Source organism: Alosa sapidissima, chromosome 13 (assembly GCF_018492685.1).
Source record: "Alosa sapidissima isolate fAloSap1 chromosome 13, fAloSap1.pri, whole genome shotgun sequence".
Taxonomy (NCBI): Eukaryota; Metazoa; Chordata; class Actinopteri; order Clupeiformes; family Clupeidae; genus Alosa; species Alosa sapidissima.
The window spans coordinates 18,999,457-19,012,730 of record NC_055969.1 but is presented as its reverse complement, the minus strand read 5'-3'; the positions used below and the strand labels follow the sequence as shown (position 1 = coordinate 19,012,730).

Here is a 13,274-nt window from a genome sequence, read left to right as displayed (position 1 = left end):
TTAAGTTAGATGGGGTCAGATATTCTTTAGAATGCTTATTCTACAACATTCTAATTACAGTTTTGTCAGTATTTGCTGAAGGATAATGCATAAAACAACCCTCATTTTAACATATTTCCACCAACTGGATTTTCATGGACTTTTACTCTGGTGTTTAGATCACAAATTGAAATATAAAAATGTGAAAATAAATTCTGTTGCAAATAAATAAAATGTTTTTTAGTTTTGGGTCAGACTTTACTTTGCCTGGACCCTGTTTTGCCAACAGTGCTGTATTACTGCATGTCTCTTCAGTGAGAGGCTGAGCTTTGAAGGAGAGCAGGTGAGGAGTCCCTGAAAGGCTGGGAACAGAGGCCAGGCAAGCAGTCAACGAACGGGACACTGGCACAAAGAGACCCACTGTCTGCTGAAAACGCATAAGGAGGAGCGTCACCTCCTATTAGTCTACACACACACACACACACACACACACACACACACACACATACACACAAATTCTTTAGCATTAACCTACAGCATACCGAAAGCTTAGCATGGTATTCAGAAGACGTGCCTCACCTCAAGGAGAAAGAGAGTTTTCTCAAGGACATTAGTCAGGTCATTTGTTTCTCCACTAGTACTGTAAGTACCAGTACCAGTCCAAACACATAATAAGTTTTTTTTTTTTTCCTTTTCTTTATTTTTTGGGGGGGATTTTTATCAGACTGGATTACCAGAAACACAAACTGAAAACACTAATATGTGAGTATGTGTGTATGTCACTGAAAAGAAATTAAAACCAGACCAACTAGATGTTTTTAAATACTTTATGTATGTACAAAATGCATCACTTGGAATGTACATATGTTTCTCAATTCATACAATATATCCTTTCCTGCCATTGGACAAAGAAGGAAATAAAATCATTTTATTGTGACTTAATGCAATGCATGCTCTCTTTGTAGTTATTGTAAAGATGAACAAAAGTGCAAGATTCACTTGTTCCTTTCTTTTTTAAAAAGAACATTTAAAAAACAAACTGAAACAGACACAGTAAAAAGTGAAAGGTGGTGCAGCTTGGCACGAGGAACATCTATGTAACATGGAGTTGCACCTCCCTCCACAAAGATCAAGATGAAAAACAAAACCAAACTCCACAATATCAATGGCCACAAAAATCACATACTGTACACCGTGGATGTGATATTTCACCAGAAGTTGTGCAGTATGGTTGGATATATACATAGTACACCTAGATTCCGATGGTTGGCAAAAGATGTGTATTCATTTCAAAAACAGGCAGTTTCAATATCAGAGAATAACAGTGGAAATACTATTTTACTTCAGTGGTGTAACTGATGGTCTCTGCTGTCTCAGTTTGGATCCATACGTTTGTGATTGTTTTAATGAACAAAATATATCAAAAGTTTGTCATTACTAAGTGCCTCAGTGAGGACCTCAGATAACACAGTGGCTTGGAGCCAACACCAAAACAGTAAGAAAACATAAAAGACAATTTTCAAAAAGTAAAGTCAGCATCATTCCAATGAGAAGAATGAAATGAAAATAACAACATTGTAACATACAAAACATGATTAAGGGGAAAATAAACATTAGTACGATAATCTGCACATTAGGTAAAATTACATTTCAAATTGTCAGAAAAAACACTACATGAAAAAGGAAACAATAAAATAACGTACATACGCACACTCCATATTCACTAAAATAAGGCCGCATATAGAGATAGACAAGAGTTGGCTCTTCTGTAAACCTTGTACTTCAACTGCTCAGTGACATTAAAACAGCTCAGATTCTGGGTTGATGTTCAGGTCTCGAAGCTGGCTATAATGTTTGACTCCTTTCCATTGGTCACTGAGTGCAAAATTCAACTTGGGTCACCCAACACAACAAAGAACAGTGTCAACAAACTTACCAGTCCTGTTATGTGTTGAAACTACAAGGTTAACAACAGAATAAATATATAAATAAACAATAAATAACTTTTAAAGATATTACACCCATTTTTGGCCACCATTACAGAACTTAATATTTATGTTGTGATGTATGTGTGTATGTTTTTTTACAATTCGTTAAATGTATGTTACAACCTCAATCATCAATGTAACATTCAGAAAGATACACTGGTCTTGCAGTCTTCATTCAGAGAAAGGTGTTTCTTTGAATTTAAACAATGATCCTTAGTCCCATTACCCACCCCCCTTATTGCGTGTTGGAAACGTAGCACAGTAACAGACCACTGTGGTAGGAAAAGGCACACTGATAGCTAACCACGGCTTCAAACAAGGAATTTGCTGAAGGTAAGGGGATTCCAATGTACACACACAAACACAGACACACCTGATGACTACTTAACTGCTTCCAATGTTCTCATTCTCAAATACAGGCCAGGTTTGTCTGAAAATGTGACTTGGTATGGGAGGACCATGTACTAATATACATCAACGGTTTATCAAAACATGGGCGATGTGAAAACTACATTCAAGATCCCGCTCAAGTCCAGTGTGTTGGAGCCAGTCGTAGTAGAATCCAAAGTAATAAGGCATCAAAGCACTTGGCCACGATTTGGGAGTGATATTGCACAAGGACCATGTGACGCTGTATGCTCTACTGGTGCAGAGTACGACTGGAAACGGACGTGCGCTACACAATGTGGCAGACCCATCTACAGTGGTAATACACTATCCATCAAAACAGGAGAACATAATGAGCACGTGAGAGAGGAGGACAGCGAAGAGAGATGGAGGAGGCTGGGTGTCATGGATTCGGCGAGACGAAGCTGACGCACAAGCTTCAGTCCAGAAACAGTCGAGTAGATTATGGTGGTCAGTTTGGAAGGCAGAGGATAACCATCACGTCAAAAAAGACAAACAAAAACCCCCTAAAACTAAAATTGTCCTTTTGTGTGGGAGGCAGAGTTTGAGGAAGAAGTCCTTGTCCTTTTGAGATACTCCCTGGTTGAGGGTGGTCTCAAGTGGGTATCCCATTGGCAGTAACTAAGTCTCTAATAGGTATCCACACTCTGAAAACCTGATGGCTGTGAATTCATGATCCTAATCAGAAGGTACTGTTTGAACAGTACATCTGTTTTGTACTGATTTAAAAATCCCTGGTAAATTCCTACGCTCCCCCACCCTCCCATAACCCTCTCCCTGACAACTCCCCCCCCCCCCCCCACACACACACACAGTCACACACACGTGGCATGAGCAATCTCATCTCATCTGGCCTCCCCCTCTGCTGACCGCGTCTCCGACTTCAGCTTGACGAACTCCTTGGCGACCTCGTCGTTGGAGCGCTGGGAGAGGATGCGCAGGACGGTGAGGCCCGTCTCGTCCATGTGGACGCTCGAGCCCAGCGGGCACCAGCAGGCGCAGCTGCCCCTGTGGGCAACGTCCCGCAGCTGCATGACGGCCATGCCCACCATGCTGTCCGCGCGGCCGAAGCAGTAGTCCTTCACGCACACCTGCAGCTCGTAGCACTCCGGCCCGTCCTCGTTACCCAGAATGCTACACGCACAGAGGAAGTCACAGGAAGTGAGTGACCAAGTCACCAAGTTAGCTAATTACAAACCACACATTTAATTAGCAACTCATAGCTAGCTCTCTGTTTTGTTTGAAAGTCAACAGAAGTGACGTTATCCAGCATCACTTAGAGCACCTTTAAAAAGACCTTTATAATAGCATCTACACAGACATAGTCATAGAGATCTACAAAAGTTAATAATTGTTGGATGATGTTACATATTAGAAAATGAGAAAAACAAAAAAATTGTCAAAAAACACATTCATGGAAACTCTGGGGGAAACAGTGAATAAGCTAATTTCCCAAAACTTTGGTGTGTTCCTTTGGAACAAAATGCTGGAATGTTCCTTTGGAAAAAAACATAACATAATAAATAAAACAATGTTTGAGTTCTTTTGTCACTTTTGGGAGGCTAGTTTTAACTGCCCACCTCAATGAGCTATGCTAAGCTATGCTAACAGTGGGTGCTTCAGACTGAGTTACTGCACCAACAGAGACGAGAAGGGTATGTATCTTCTTATCTAACTCTGGGGAAGATGGTGAATAAGCTAATTTTCCAAAATGTTGGTGTGTTCCTTTAATGACCCAGCTGTTGTGCGTGCATCCTACACATCTTTGTGTGGTCATTCTTTAGCTCTGAATCATCTGAAATTTTGTATGTCTCAATACATTTCTGGGCTAATTCATTCATGCATGAGATCTACCTCAGAGCCACCTACGTGTGTGTTTTTTTGTCTGCAGTAAGAACAGATAAGGTCTTGACACTTACAAGTGGAATGTCTCGTTGAATTTGGGGGCCCAGCTGTTGTTCTTGGACTTGGTGGAGAACTTGCGCTTCTTGTCGCTCAGGTGCGGGCCTATCATGCTGACCTCCACGAACGGACGGAACATGCCCGAGGTCTGCCACTGGAGGTCATTAGCAGCCACGACTGGGGACAGCAAAAAAATGACATCATAACAGCAGAATGTGGAGTGAGTGAAAAAATAAAGAGTTGAGAGTGAGAGGACTCTAGATACCATTTAAGATAACTAAAATAACTAGGTAACAAACGTACATCTGTTAATCCACATTCTTATGATTTTTATTAATGACATAAATATCATCTGTCTACAATAAAACATTTTTAAAGCACTTATTATCAGTCATGTACATTAGTCTGATACATTTCTTTTGTATCATGCTGGTAAGGGCCAAGCGGATGTTCCTCACCTTTGACAGTGACTTTGTGTTCTCCTGTTCCAGGATGGGTAAACAGGTCTATTTGAATGGACAGTTCACCCACTGGCTTGTCCACTCCTGAGCCTGTTGGCAAACATGGCGAAACAAGACTAATTACAACTACATAACTATATATAACGACAACTATATACAACTAATTACTAATAACATTGGTAAATGTTGTAGTGGATTAACAGCTTAAATTACCCTGATTTATTAAGAGGTGGAAGGAAAGAAATGGTTTGGGAAATAAGTAAATGGTTTGGGAAAATAAAAGGCAGAAAAACCCTTTATATTACATTTACATATTTAGATACTTATATTACTTTTTCTGCTGCATGTTGTGTGTGATGTCTGTATGCTACTGAGACCTTGAATTTCCCCTTTGGGATTAATAAAGTATCTACCTATCTATCTATCTACATTTAATTTTACCCTTTACATTTATATTAAGTCTTTGTTTTGGGCATACACTTTAGGTCAATGTATAAGTATAAGTATAAGTATATATACTTTTTTGATCCCGTGAGGGAAATTTGGTCTCTGCATTTAACCCAATCAGTGAATTAGTGAAACACAAACAGCACACAGTGAACACACAGTGAGGTGAAGCACACACTAATCCGGGCGCAGTGAGCTGCCTGCTTCAATGGCGGCGCTCGGGGAGCAGTGAGGGGTTAGGTGCCTTGCTCAAGGGCACTTCAGCCGCAGCCCACTGGTCGGGGCTCGTACCGGCAACCCTCCGGTTACAAGTCCAGAGTGCTAACCAGTGGGCCACGGCTGCCCTATGCAACATGCAGGTAAGGCTCTCATGAGGATTGGAATCAAGGACTTTGAAGAAATGTGCACTAAAATACTGTGGCCATCATAATATAACATGACATTGGCCGTGGCCTCAGATATCACTGGATGGATTATAAATGAGATACTTTGGAAGAAACTTTTTGAAAAGGGCAAACTCTCACACTCAAAATAAAAATTCACTGAGCAGTCCCAGTCATTGCAAGATCTCGGGAAGAGATCATTCATGCATCGCCTGGGACTTTGTTTTAACTTGCAAACTTTTAAAAAATGTTGAAAAAGTCCTTGAATTGATCTCAAAAATGAAACATGGTTCAGTGCTCCTGGGATGCGGGGGGATGTTGGGTGAGGACCGGTCACACCTACCCCGGCTGGGCTTTACTTTCTCACTAGGAGTGATCCTGATACCCTTGCCCTTGTGCACTGGAGCCAGAGTGGATGCAGAAGACAAGTGGACAGATGCAAGTGACAGGAGCACACAGAAAAAGATTAGAGAAGAGAAGAAACACACACAGACAGACAGAGAAACACATACTCTCACTCTCTCTCTCTCACACACACACACACACACACAGACACACACACACACAAGTAATCTTGAAGACAAGATGTTCCAGGAAAGTCAGAAAAACATACAAAAGAGCAAAGCACAGTACAAAACAGTAACAAAACATTGAAAGGCAGACGTGTGTCAGCTACACCCTCTAGTGGACGAATATTTCATGACATGGTGATCTGACACATCAGTGTGAGTTTATTGTATGTGTGTGTTTGCATCTAGAAATGTAAGAGTGAGAGAGTAGGAGTGTGTGTGTGTGTGTGTGTGTGTGTGTGTGTGTGTGTGTGTGTGTGTGTGTGTGTGTGTGTGTGTGGACCTGTGTATCTGAGAATCTGAGAGCTTTACCCTGCGCATGTTGTGTGGTGACGAAGGTTTTGATGAGTGCGTCGGTGGTCTGTGTGTAGAGAGAGAGGGCGTGGCGAAGGGAGGACAGCTCAGGGCTCTTCTCCAGGAAGGCTCTCTTCAGCCCGTTCCCACCCGCATGGAAGTATTGCTAGAGAGAGAGAGAAAGTGAAAGAGGGGGGGAGAGAGAGAGATGAAGAAAGAAAAGAAAAGGGAGATTACAAAGACAGACAAACATCCGCTTTCTCCCATCATTTCATTTCTCGAATGAGGGAATGGGGATTGGACAGATTTGTAGATAATACAGATTAATCTTTAGGATATGTTTACATTTATATTAGAACATCATAATAAATGTTGGCTTCTATGGTGGTATCTCCTCACCTTTATGGTCTCCAGAGCAACATCCATAACAGCGCACTGTTTGGGTGTGAGGCTTCTGGCCTCTCCAGATACCATGTGATCCTGAAACACCAATCAGAGCAGGGCGTCAGGACAAAACACGTCTCCTTACTTAACATGCACAGAATACCACAAAGTGGCATCATCAAGGTGTAGGAAGTAGTTTAATATTGTTGCTGAATCAGAGTATATACACAATAGACTAGAGTGTTTCTCGACTGAGTAAACACATCCATAGACAACCAGGAAGCTGACCACCATTTTATTTCCATTTTTGTGTCAAAATAAAAGTTTTGTATACTGCCGAGTTGCTGAGATCAATAAACGTCTGTCTTCCTGCGTCTACCATAACATAACTCAACATGCTTCGCATCAGTCCTACAGACAGCAATAAACTTTGATGTGGAACTAATACTGTACACACACCCAAGGCTCTGCTGGAGTGGCATGTACTATTTAATGAGGCTGGATGAAGGCGAGGTGAGGAAGAGAAGGCTTTTATGGGCTGTGCTTCTGCTGGGATGTGGGGAGGCAGTGTGTGTGTGTGTGTGTGTGTGTGTGTGTGTGTGTGTGTGTGTGTGTGTGTGTGTGTGTGTGTGTACCTTGAGTTTGGAGAGCTGGCCGAGCTCTTTGGCTGCAGAGAGGATCTGGGCTCCCTGGAGAGATGATCAGACACAGTGAGAGAGAGAGAAGACAAGGGCAAACTCTAACACTCAACAAAAATTGCAGTGAGAGAGAGAAGGAGTAGTACTTTCTCTCTCTCAGCTGTGAGTGTGTGTGTGTGTGTGTGTGTGTGTGTGTGTGTGTGTGTGTGTGTGTGTGTGTGTCTGTGAAGATGTGTTTATATGCATGTGTGTGTGTGTGTGTGTGTGTGTGTGTGTGTGTGTGTGTGTGTGTGTGTGTGTGTGAAAAAAAGAAAAAAAGACAGAAACGGAGTCTTACAAAGGTGTCACTGCCCTGAGGCAGGACGATGGTCTTCTCAAGGCTGTTCATGACGATCCTCCAGAGCTCCTTCAGAACTCTCTTCAACACCGTCTTCTCACATGCTGCAGCAAACAGTGTCAGCCTACACACACACACACACACACACACGTACATTACAGTGTACAAAACACATTATAATGAGTGACATACCTTAACCATACCTGTTTTCATGCTAATCATTCATCCTTGTTTGTTATTGTGTTTCCCTGCCTTCCTACTATGTAAAGCGACCTTGGGTTTGAGAAAGGCGCTATATAAAATAAACGTACATGTATTATTTATTATTATCCTCATGCCCCATCCCCCCATCCCCCCATCCCCCCCCCCCACACACACACACACACACACACACACACACACTTCACAAGACCCCGCAAGGAACTGATTTCTGACAAGGAGGGAGGGAGGAAGGAGGAAGGAGATAAAGAAAAGAGGTGTAGAGCCAACCAGGAAAAGACTGGCAGAAGGATGAAAGAGCAGATGAGGAGGAAGAAACAAAGTGAAGAAGAGGAGGAGGAGGAGGAGGAGAGACGAAGAAGTGGCAGAACAAAGTGAGGGGACAGAAGAGGAGAGAAGCTCCAACCAGGTGGTGCTACACATTGGTGGCGGTTGAAGTGAGGTTCCGCAAAACAGAATGACTGCCCACCGGAGTAGCTCCCAAATGTTAATTAAAAAATGGCAACGTTTCGACCCGACAGGGTCTTCTTCAGGGATTTGAAGTGCTGCTGCTCCCATGCAATTGAAACTCTCCTAAACACGCATCTCTTCTGTGATTTGCTGGAACAGTTTGTTATGTTTTCATAGGGTAGGTTTGCCCAGGTTGTTTTTGTTGCCGTTTTTGGAGCCTGGGCTGTCCACAGAGATCGCGTTTTTTACAGTGTATTCAGGACACAGACAGCTAGCGGTTGGTTAGGTGATGTTTGCAGTAAATGACATAAAATGTTTTAGCCTAAAAAACGCGTGGCATTGCTTAGAGCACCTTTAAAGGACTTTGGGTATCTACAATATGAACAAAAAAAATGTAAGGCATTGCTGTTGCTGCTGTTATTGTTATCATTAAAGCACTTTGGGTATCTACATAAAGCACTAAATCCTTTTTGTTATTGTTGTTGTTGGTTTTGTTTTTGTAGATGCTGGACTCACTTTAAGTCCAGGAAGTCCATGAGCGGCCGAAGTGTGTTGTCTGAGTCAGCCTCTACTGTGTTGCGGCTGTTGGCGTTCACCGGCCCTTTGATCTGGTAGAGGAGGCCAGCCATCTGACGCATGCACTCTTCTATACGGTTCTGGAACCTGAGGAGATGAATGTGGACAAACACACACACACGCACACACACACAGATGCGCATGCACACACGCACACGCACACACACCACACACACCACACGTACACGCACACAGAATTACAATTTCAATGAAAATAAAAATGTGTGACCTCAGGGTAAACACATGCATTTACTAACAGAAACATACCAAGTGCATTACCAGCAAAATGAGAACCATCTCCATTTTCTATCTTAATATGTATGTATGTTTGTGTTGGTCCATGTGTGTGTGCATCATTTCTTACGTGTTTCCAAATTTGGTGCTCAACTCATCCAGCACATTGTTCAGCTTGACTTGCAGCTCATTCAGAAGATCACTGGCTTCCACGTCCAACTGCAAACAACCACAAAAAAACATACAGATAGAAAGTATAGAAATTAATTAATGCAACTCCAAATGAGCTTTTCTGTGTTCCTGTAACGACCAAACTTAGTACAATATCTTTCTTCCTGCACCAAAACTGAAACAGCATAAATGTAGCATAGCTCTGCTCACAGCCCCAAAGAGCCATAGACATACTGTAGCATCATGTCAACAGCTGAGATTGTCTAACATTCTGTAAAGCGCCATGAGACATGTGTAATGTTTTGCCGCTCTATAAGTGAAATTAAATTGAAATTGAAATAACATCATTCAAACATGCTAGCCACTGGACAGGACAGCAGAGGTCATTATTGCACAGAGATGGAGACGGATAGAGAAAAACAAATCCACACACGGGTCTACATCAGGACTGGAGTGTAACCTCAAGATTGTATTTACACATAAAAATGTCTCTACTGTATGATGTACTTCTCTCTCTCTACACACACACACGCACACACACACAAACACACACACACACACACAGTATACACGAACAAACACAGACACACATAGACTTATACCCACTATGTGGATACTGTTTTTAGAATTGATTTAGATTAAGTGTTATTTAGTATAATTTGTATTTTAGTATATTCTTTATCTTCTACTGTCCTTATTGCTTAGTTGTGTTTTTTATATTATATACTTTTAATTACTTTTTTCTACTGTTAGTGAATGTGTGTGTGATGTCTGTATGCTACTGAGACCTTGAATTTCCCCTGGAGATCAATAAAGTATCTATCTATCTATCTATCTATCTATCTATCTATCTATCTATCTATCTATCTATCTATCTATCTATCTATCTATCTATCTATCTATCTATCTATCTATCTATCTATCTATCTATCTATCTATCTATCTAGACACACACACACAAGCACATATGCATGGACAAACACAGACACACATAGACACACACACATAGACACACACACACACAGCCAAACCCACCTGTTTACCACTGGGTCCAACCTTAAGCAAGAGTAAATTAAATGGACAAAGATTTAATAGCTGCATAGAGACACGTGCACACACACACAGCTCATTATCACTTCACTTCATCTCACTGTAGTGCGTCCCTGGGGTCTCTTAAACGAACACACAGCCTATACAATCATACAGTGTAGCTCTCACTGCACACTGAGGCCAGCAGGGTACACTACAACCTGAGCACACAGCGGTCAGCCCCACTGCATTCTGTAAGCCTGTCTAATATGATCAATTCACACTTAGTGGCTTAGTGGTGAACAGCAAAACCTGGCCAATCATTTACTAAGAAAGGTTTTTTTTTTTAAACAAGGCACTGTATACTGTGTATCTTACATTGATTGCAGTGGTACATTTAATATCTAATGTAATGTTTGATTAAGGCAGAGAAATGGAGAGAGAGGGGGGTGGGGGGTGGGGGGAGAAGGCATTGAGTAAGGAAGAGAGGGAGAGAGAGAAAGAAAGAGAAAGAGAGAGAGAGAGAGAGAGAGAGAGAGAGAGAGAGAGAGAGAGAGAGAGAGAAGACAGTAATGGAGAAAGGGAGAGAGAGAGGGGGAAGAGAGAGAGAAAGAGTGAAAATAAGAGAAGGCAGTAATATAATGGAGAAAAGGAAAGGGAGAGAGAGAGAATAAGAGAAGGCAGTAATGGAGAAAGGGAGAGAGGGGGAGAGGGGGAGAGAGAGAGTGAGAATAAGAGAAGGCATGGAGTGAGAGAGAGAGAGAGACCCATTACTCTTACAGACAGAAGAGTGGGAGATTCTGGTGGAAGAGAGGGGGAGAAAGACAAATGAAAGAAACGAGGGACAGCACAGTAGAGAAACAAAAAGAGAGTATGGGAAGGGTAGAGAGAAAAGAAGAGAGAAGGGTCAGGAAACACAGTAGAGTCATTCTTCTTAAGGCCAGACTGGGCCAGACAGGAAAAGGGAGATGGAGGGAGAGAAAGAGATAGAGAGAGAGAGAGACGGGTTGGTGGGTGTTGGCAAGAAAAGAAATGAAAAAAGGAAGAAGGGAGGAGGGGGAAAGAGAGTCGCCCCCTCCTCCTTCTCCTTAATGCATTCACAAAGCCAGACCACTTGGCTTGGACAGCCCTCCGCCCTACGTCTGCCTCTGTGTGTGTGCGTGCAAATATGCGCGTGTCCGTTTGTGTGTATGCGTGTATGTGCACGTGTGTATGTGTCCCGGTATGTGTGTGTGTGTGTGTGTGTGTATGTATGTGTGTGTGTATGTGTGTGTGTGTGTGTGTGTGTGTGTGTGTGTGTGTGTGTGTGTGTGTGTGTGCTTCGTCCCGGGCCAGAGGCACTGCAGGCTAATGGGTCCGGCGCGCGGCGACTAATTAAGCTAATGTTCGTGAGCAGCGGCGGCTACGGGGAGCGACAGACAGAGACGTCTACACCAGGTCCATTAGAGAAGATTAAACACAGCACAGAGAGGAGGAGAAGGAAGAGGAGGAAGAGGAGGTGGGAGGAGGAGGAAGAGGAAGGGAGAGGAGGAGGAGGGGAGAGGACGAGCGACAGACAGAGACGTCTACACCGGCTCCATTAGAGAAGATTAAACACCACACAGAGAGGAGGAGGAGGAGGAGGAAGAGGAGGAGGAGGAGGGGAGAGGAGGAAGAGAAGGAGGAGGAGGAGGAGGAGAGAGGAGCGACAGACCGAGAGGTCTACACCGGCTCCATTAGAGAAAATTAAACACCGCGCAGAGAGGAGGAGAAGGAAGAGGAGGAAGAGGAGGTGGGAGGAGGAGGAAGAGGAAGGGAGAGGAGGAGGAGGAGGAGGAGGGGAGAGGACGAGCGACAGACAGAGACGTCTACACCGGCTCCATTAGAGAAGATTAAACACCGCACAGAGAGGAGGAGGAGGAGAAGGAGGAGGAGGAAGAGGAGGAGGAGGAGGAGGAGGGGAGAGGAGGAAGAGAAGGAGGAGGAGGAGGAGGAGGAGGAAGAGGAGGAGGAGGAGGAGGGGAGAGGAGGAAGAGAAGGAGGAGGAGGAGGAGGAGAGAGGAGCGACAGACCGAGAGGTCTACACCGGCTCCATTAGAGAAAATTAAACACCGCGCAGAGAGGAGGAGAAGGAAGAGGAGGAAGAGGAGGTGGGAGGAGGAGGAAGAGGAAGGGAGAGGAGGAGGAGGAGGAGGAGGGGAGAGGACGAGCGACAGACAGAGACGTCTACACCGGCTCCATTAGAGAAGATTAAACACCGCACAGAGAGGAGGAGGAGGAGAAGGAGGAGGAGGAAGAGGAGGAGGAGGAGGAGGAGGGGAGAGGAGGAAGAGAAGGAGGAGGAGGAGGAGGAGGAGGAGGAGAGAGGAGCGACAGACCGAGAGGTCTACACCGGCTCCATTAGAGAAGATTAAACACCGCACAGAGAGGAGGAGGAGGAGGAAGAGGAGGAGGAGGAGGAGGGGAGAGGAGGAAGAGAAGGAGGAGGAGGAGGAGAGAGGAGCGACAGACAGAGAGGTCTACACCGGCTCCATTAGAGAAGATTAAACACCGCACAGAGAGGAGGAGGAGGAAGGAGAGGAGGAGGAGGAAGAGGAAGAGGAGGAGGACAGGAGAGGAGAGAAAGGCAGAGGGAGAGAGGCGGGGAAGGTGTGTGAGTGTGAGAGAGGCAGAGAGAGAGATTGGAGGAGAAGGAGCAAAAGATGGACATTGCGAGAGGAAGAAAGAGAGTATTTCTGTGTTCTGTGTGTGTGTGTCAGCAAGACGTCAGGAAGGGTACATTACTGGAAGTGGATGAGTACACGTATGTATGTGTGTGTGTGTGTG

General features: G+C 43.9%; 1 protein-coding gene across 1 annotated transcript in view; it reads right to left on the bottom strand.

Annotated features, from left to right (window-relative positions):
- Nucleotides 1–792: 792 nt before the first annotated feature.
- The window catches only part of unc13bb (unc-13 homolog Bb (C. elegans)), a 107,686-nt gene continuing 95,204 nt past the window's right edge, over nt 793–13,274 (bottom strand). The window contains exons 44-52 of the mRNA XM_042059932.1: nt 9,400–9,488; nt 8,976–9,122; nt 7,791–7,914; nt 7,451–7,504; nt 6,831–6,911; nt 6,450–6,597; nt 4,736–4,828; nt 4,295–4,454; nt 793–3,509 (exon numbers count right to left, since the gene is read on the bottom strand). Coding sequence (XP_041915866.1) covers nt 3,221–3,509; nt 4,295–4,454; nt 4,736–4,828; nt 6,450–6,597; nt 6,831–6,911; nt 7,451–7,504; nt 7,791–7,914; nt 8,976–9,122; nt 9,400–9,488 — 1,185 coding nt within the window. The 3' untranslated portion in view covers nt 793–3,220. The remainder of the gene's footprint in view (nt 3,510–4,294; nt 4,455–4,735; nt 4,829–6,449; nt 6,598–6,830; nt 6,912–7,450; nt 7,505–7,790; nt 7,915–8,975; nt 9,123–9,399; nt 9,489–13,274) is intronic.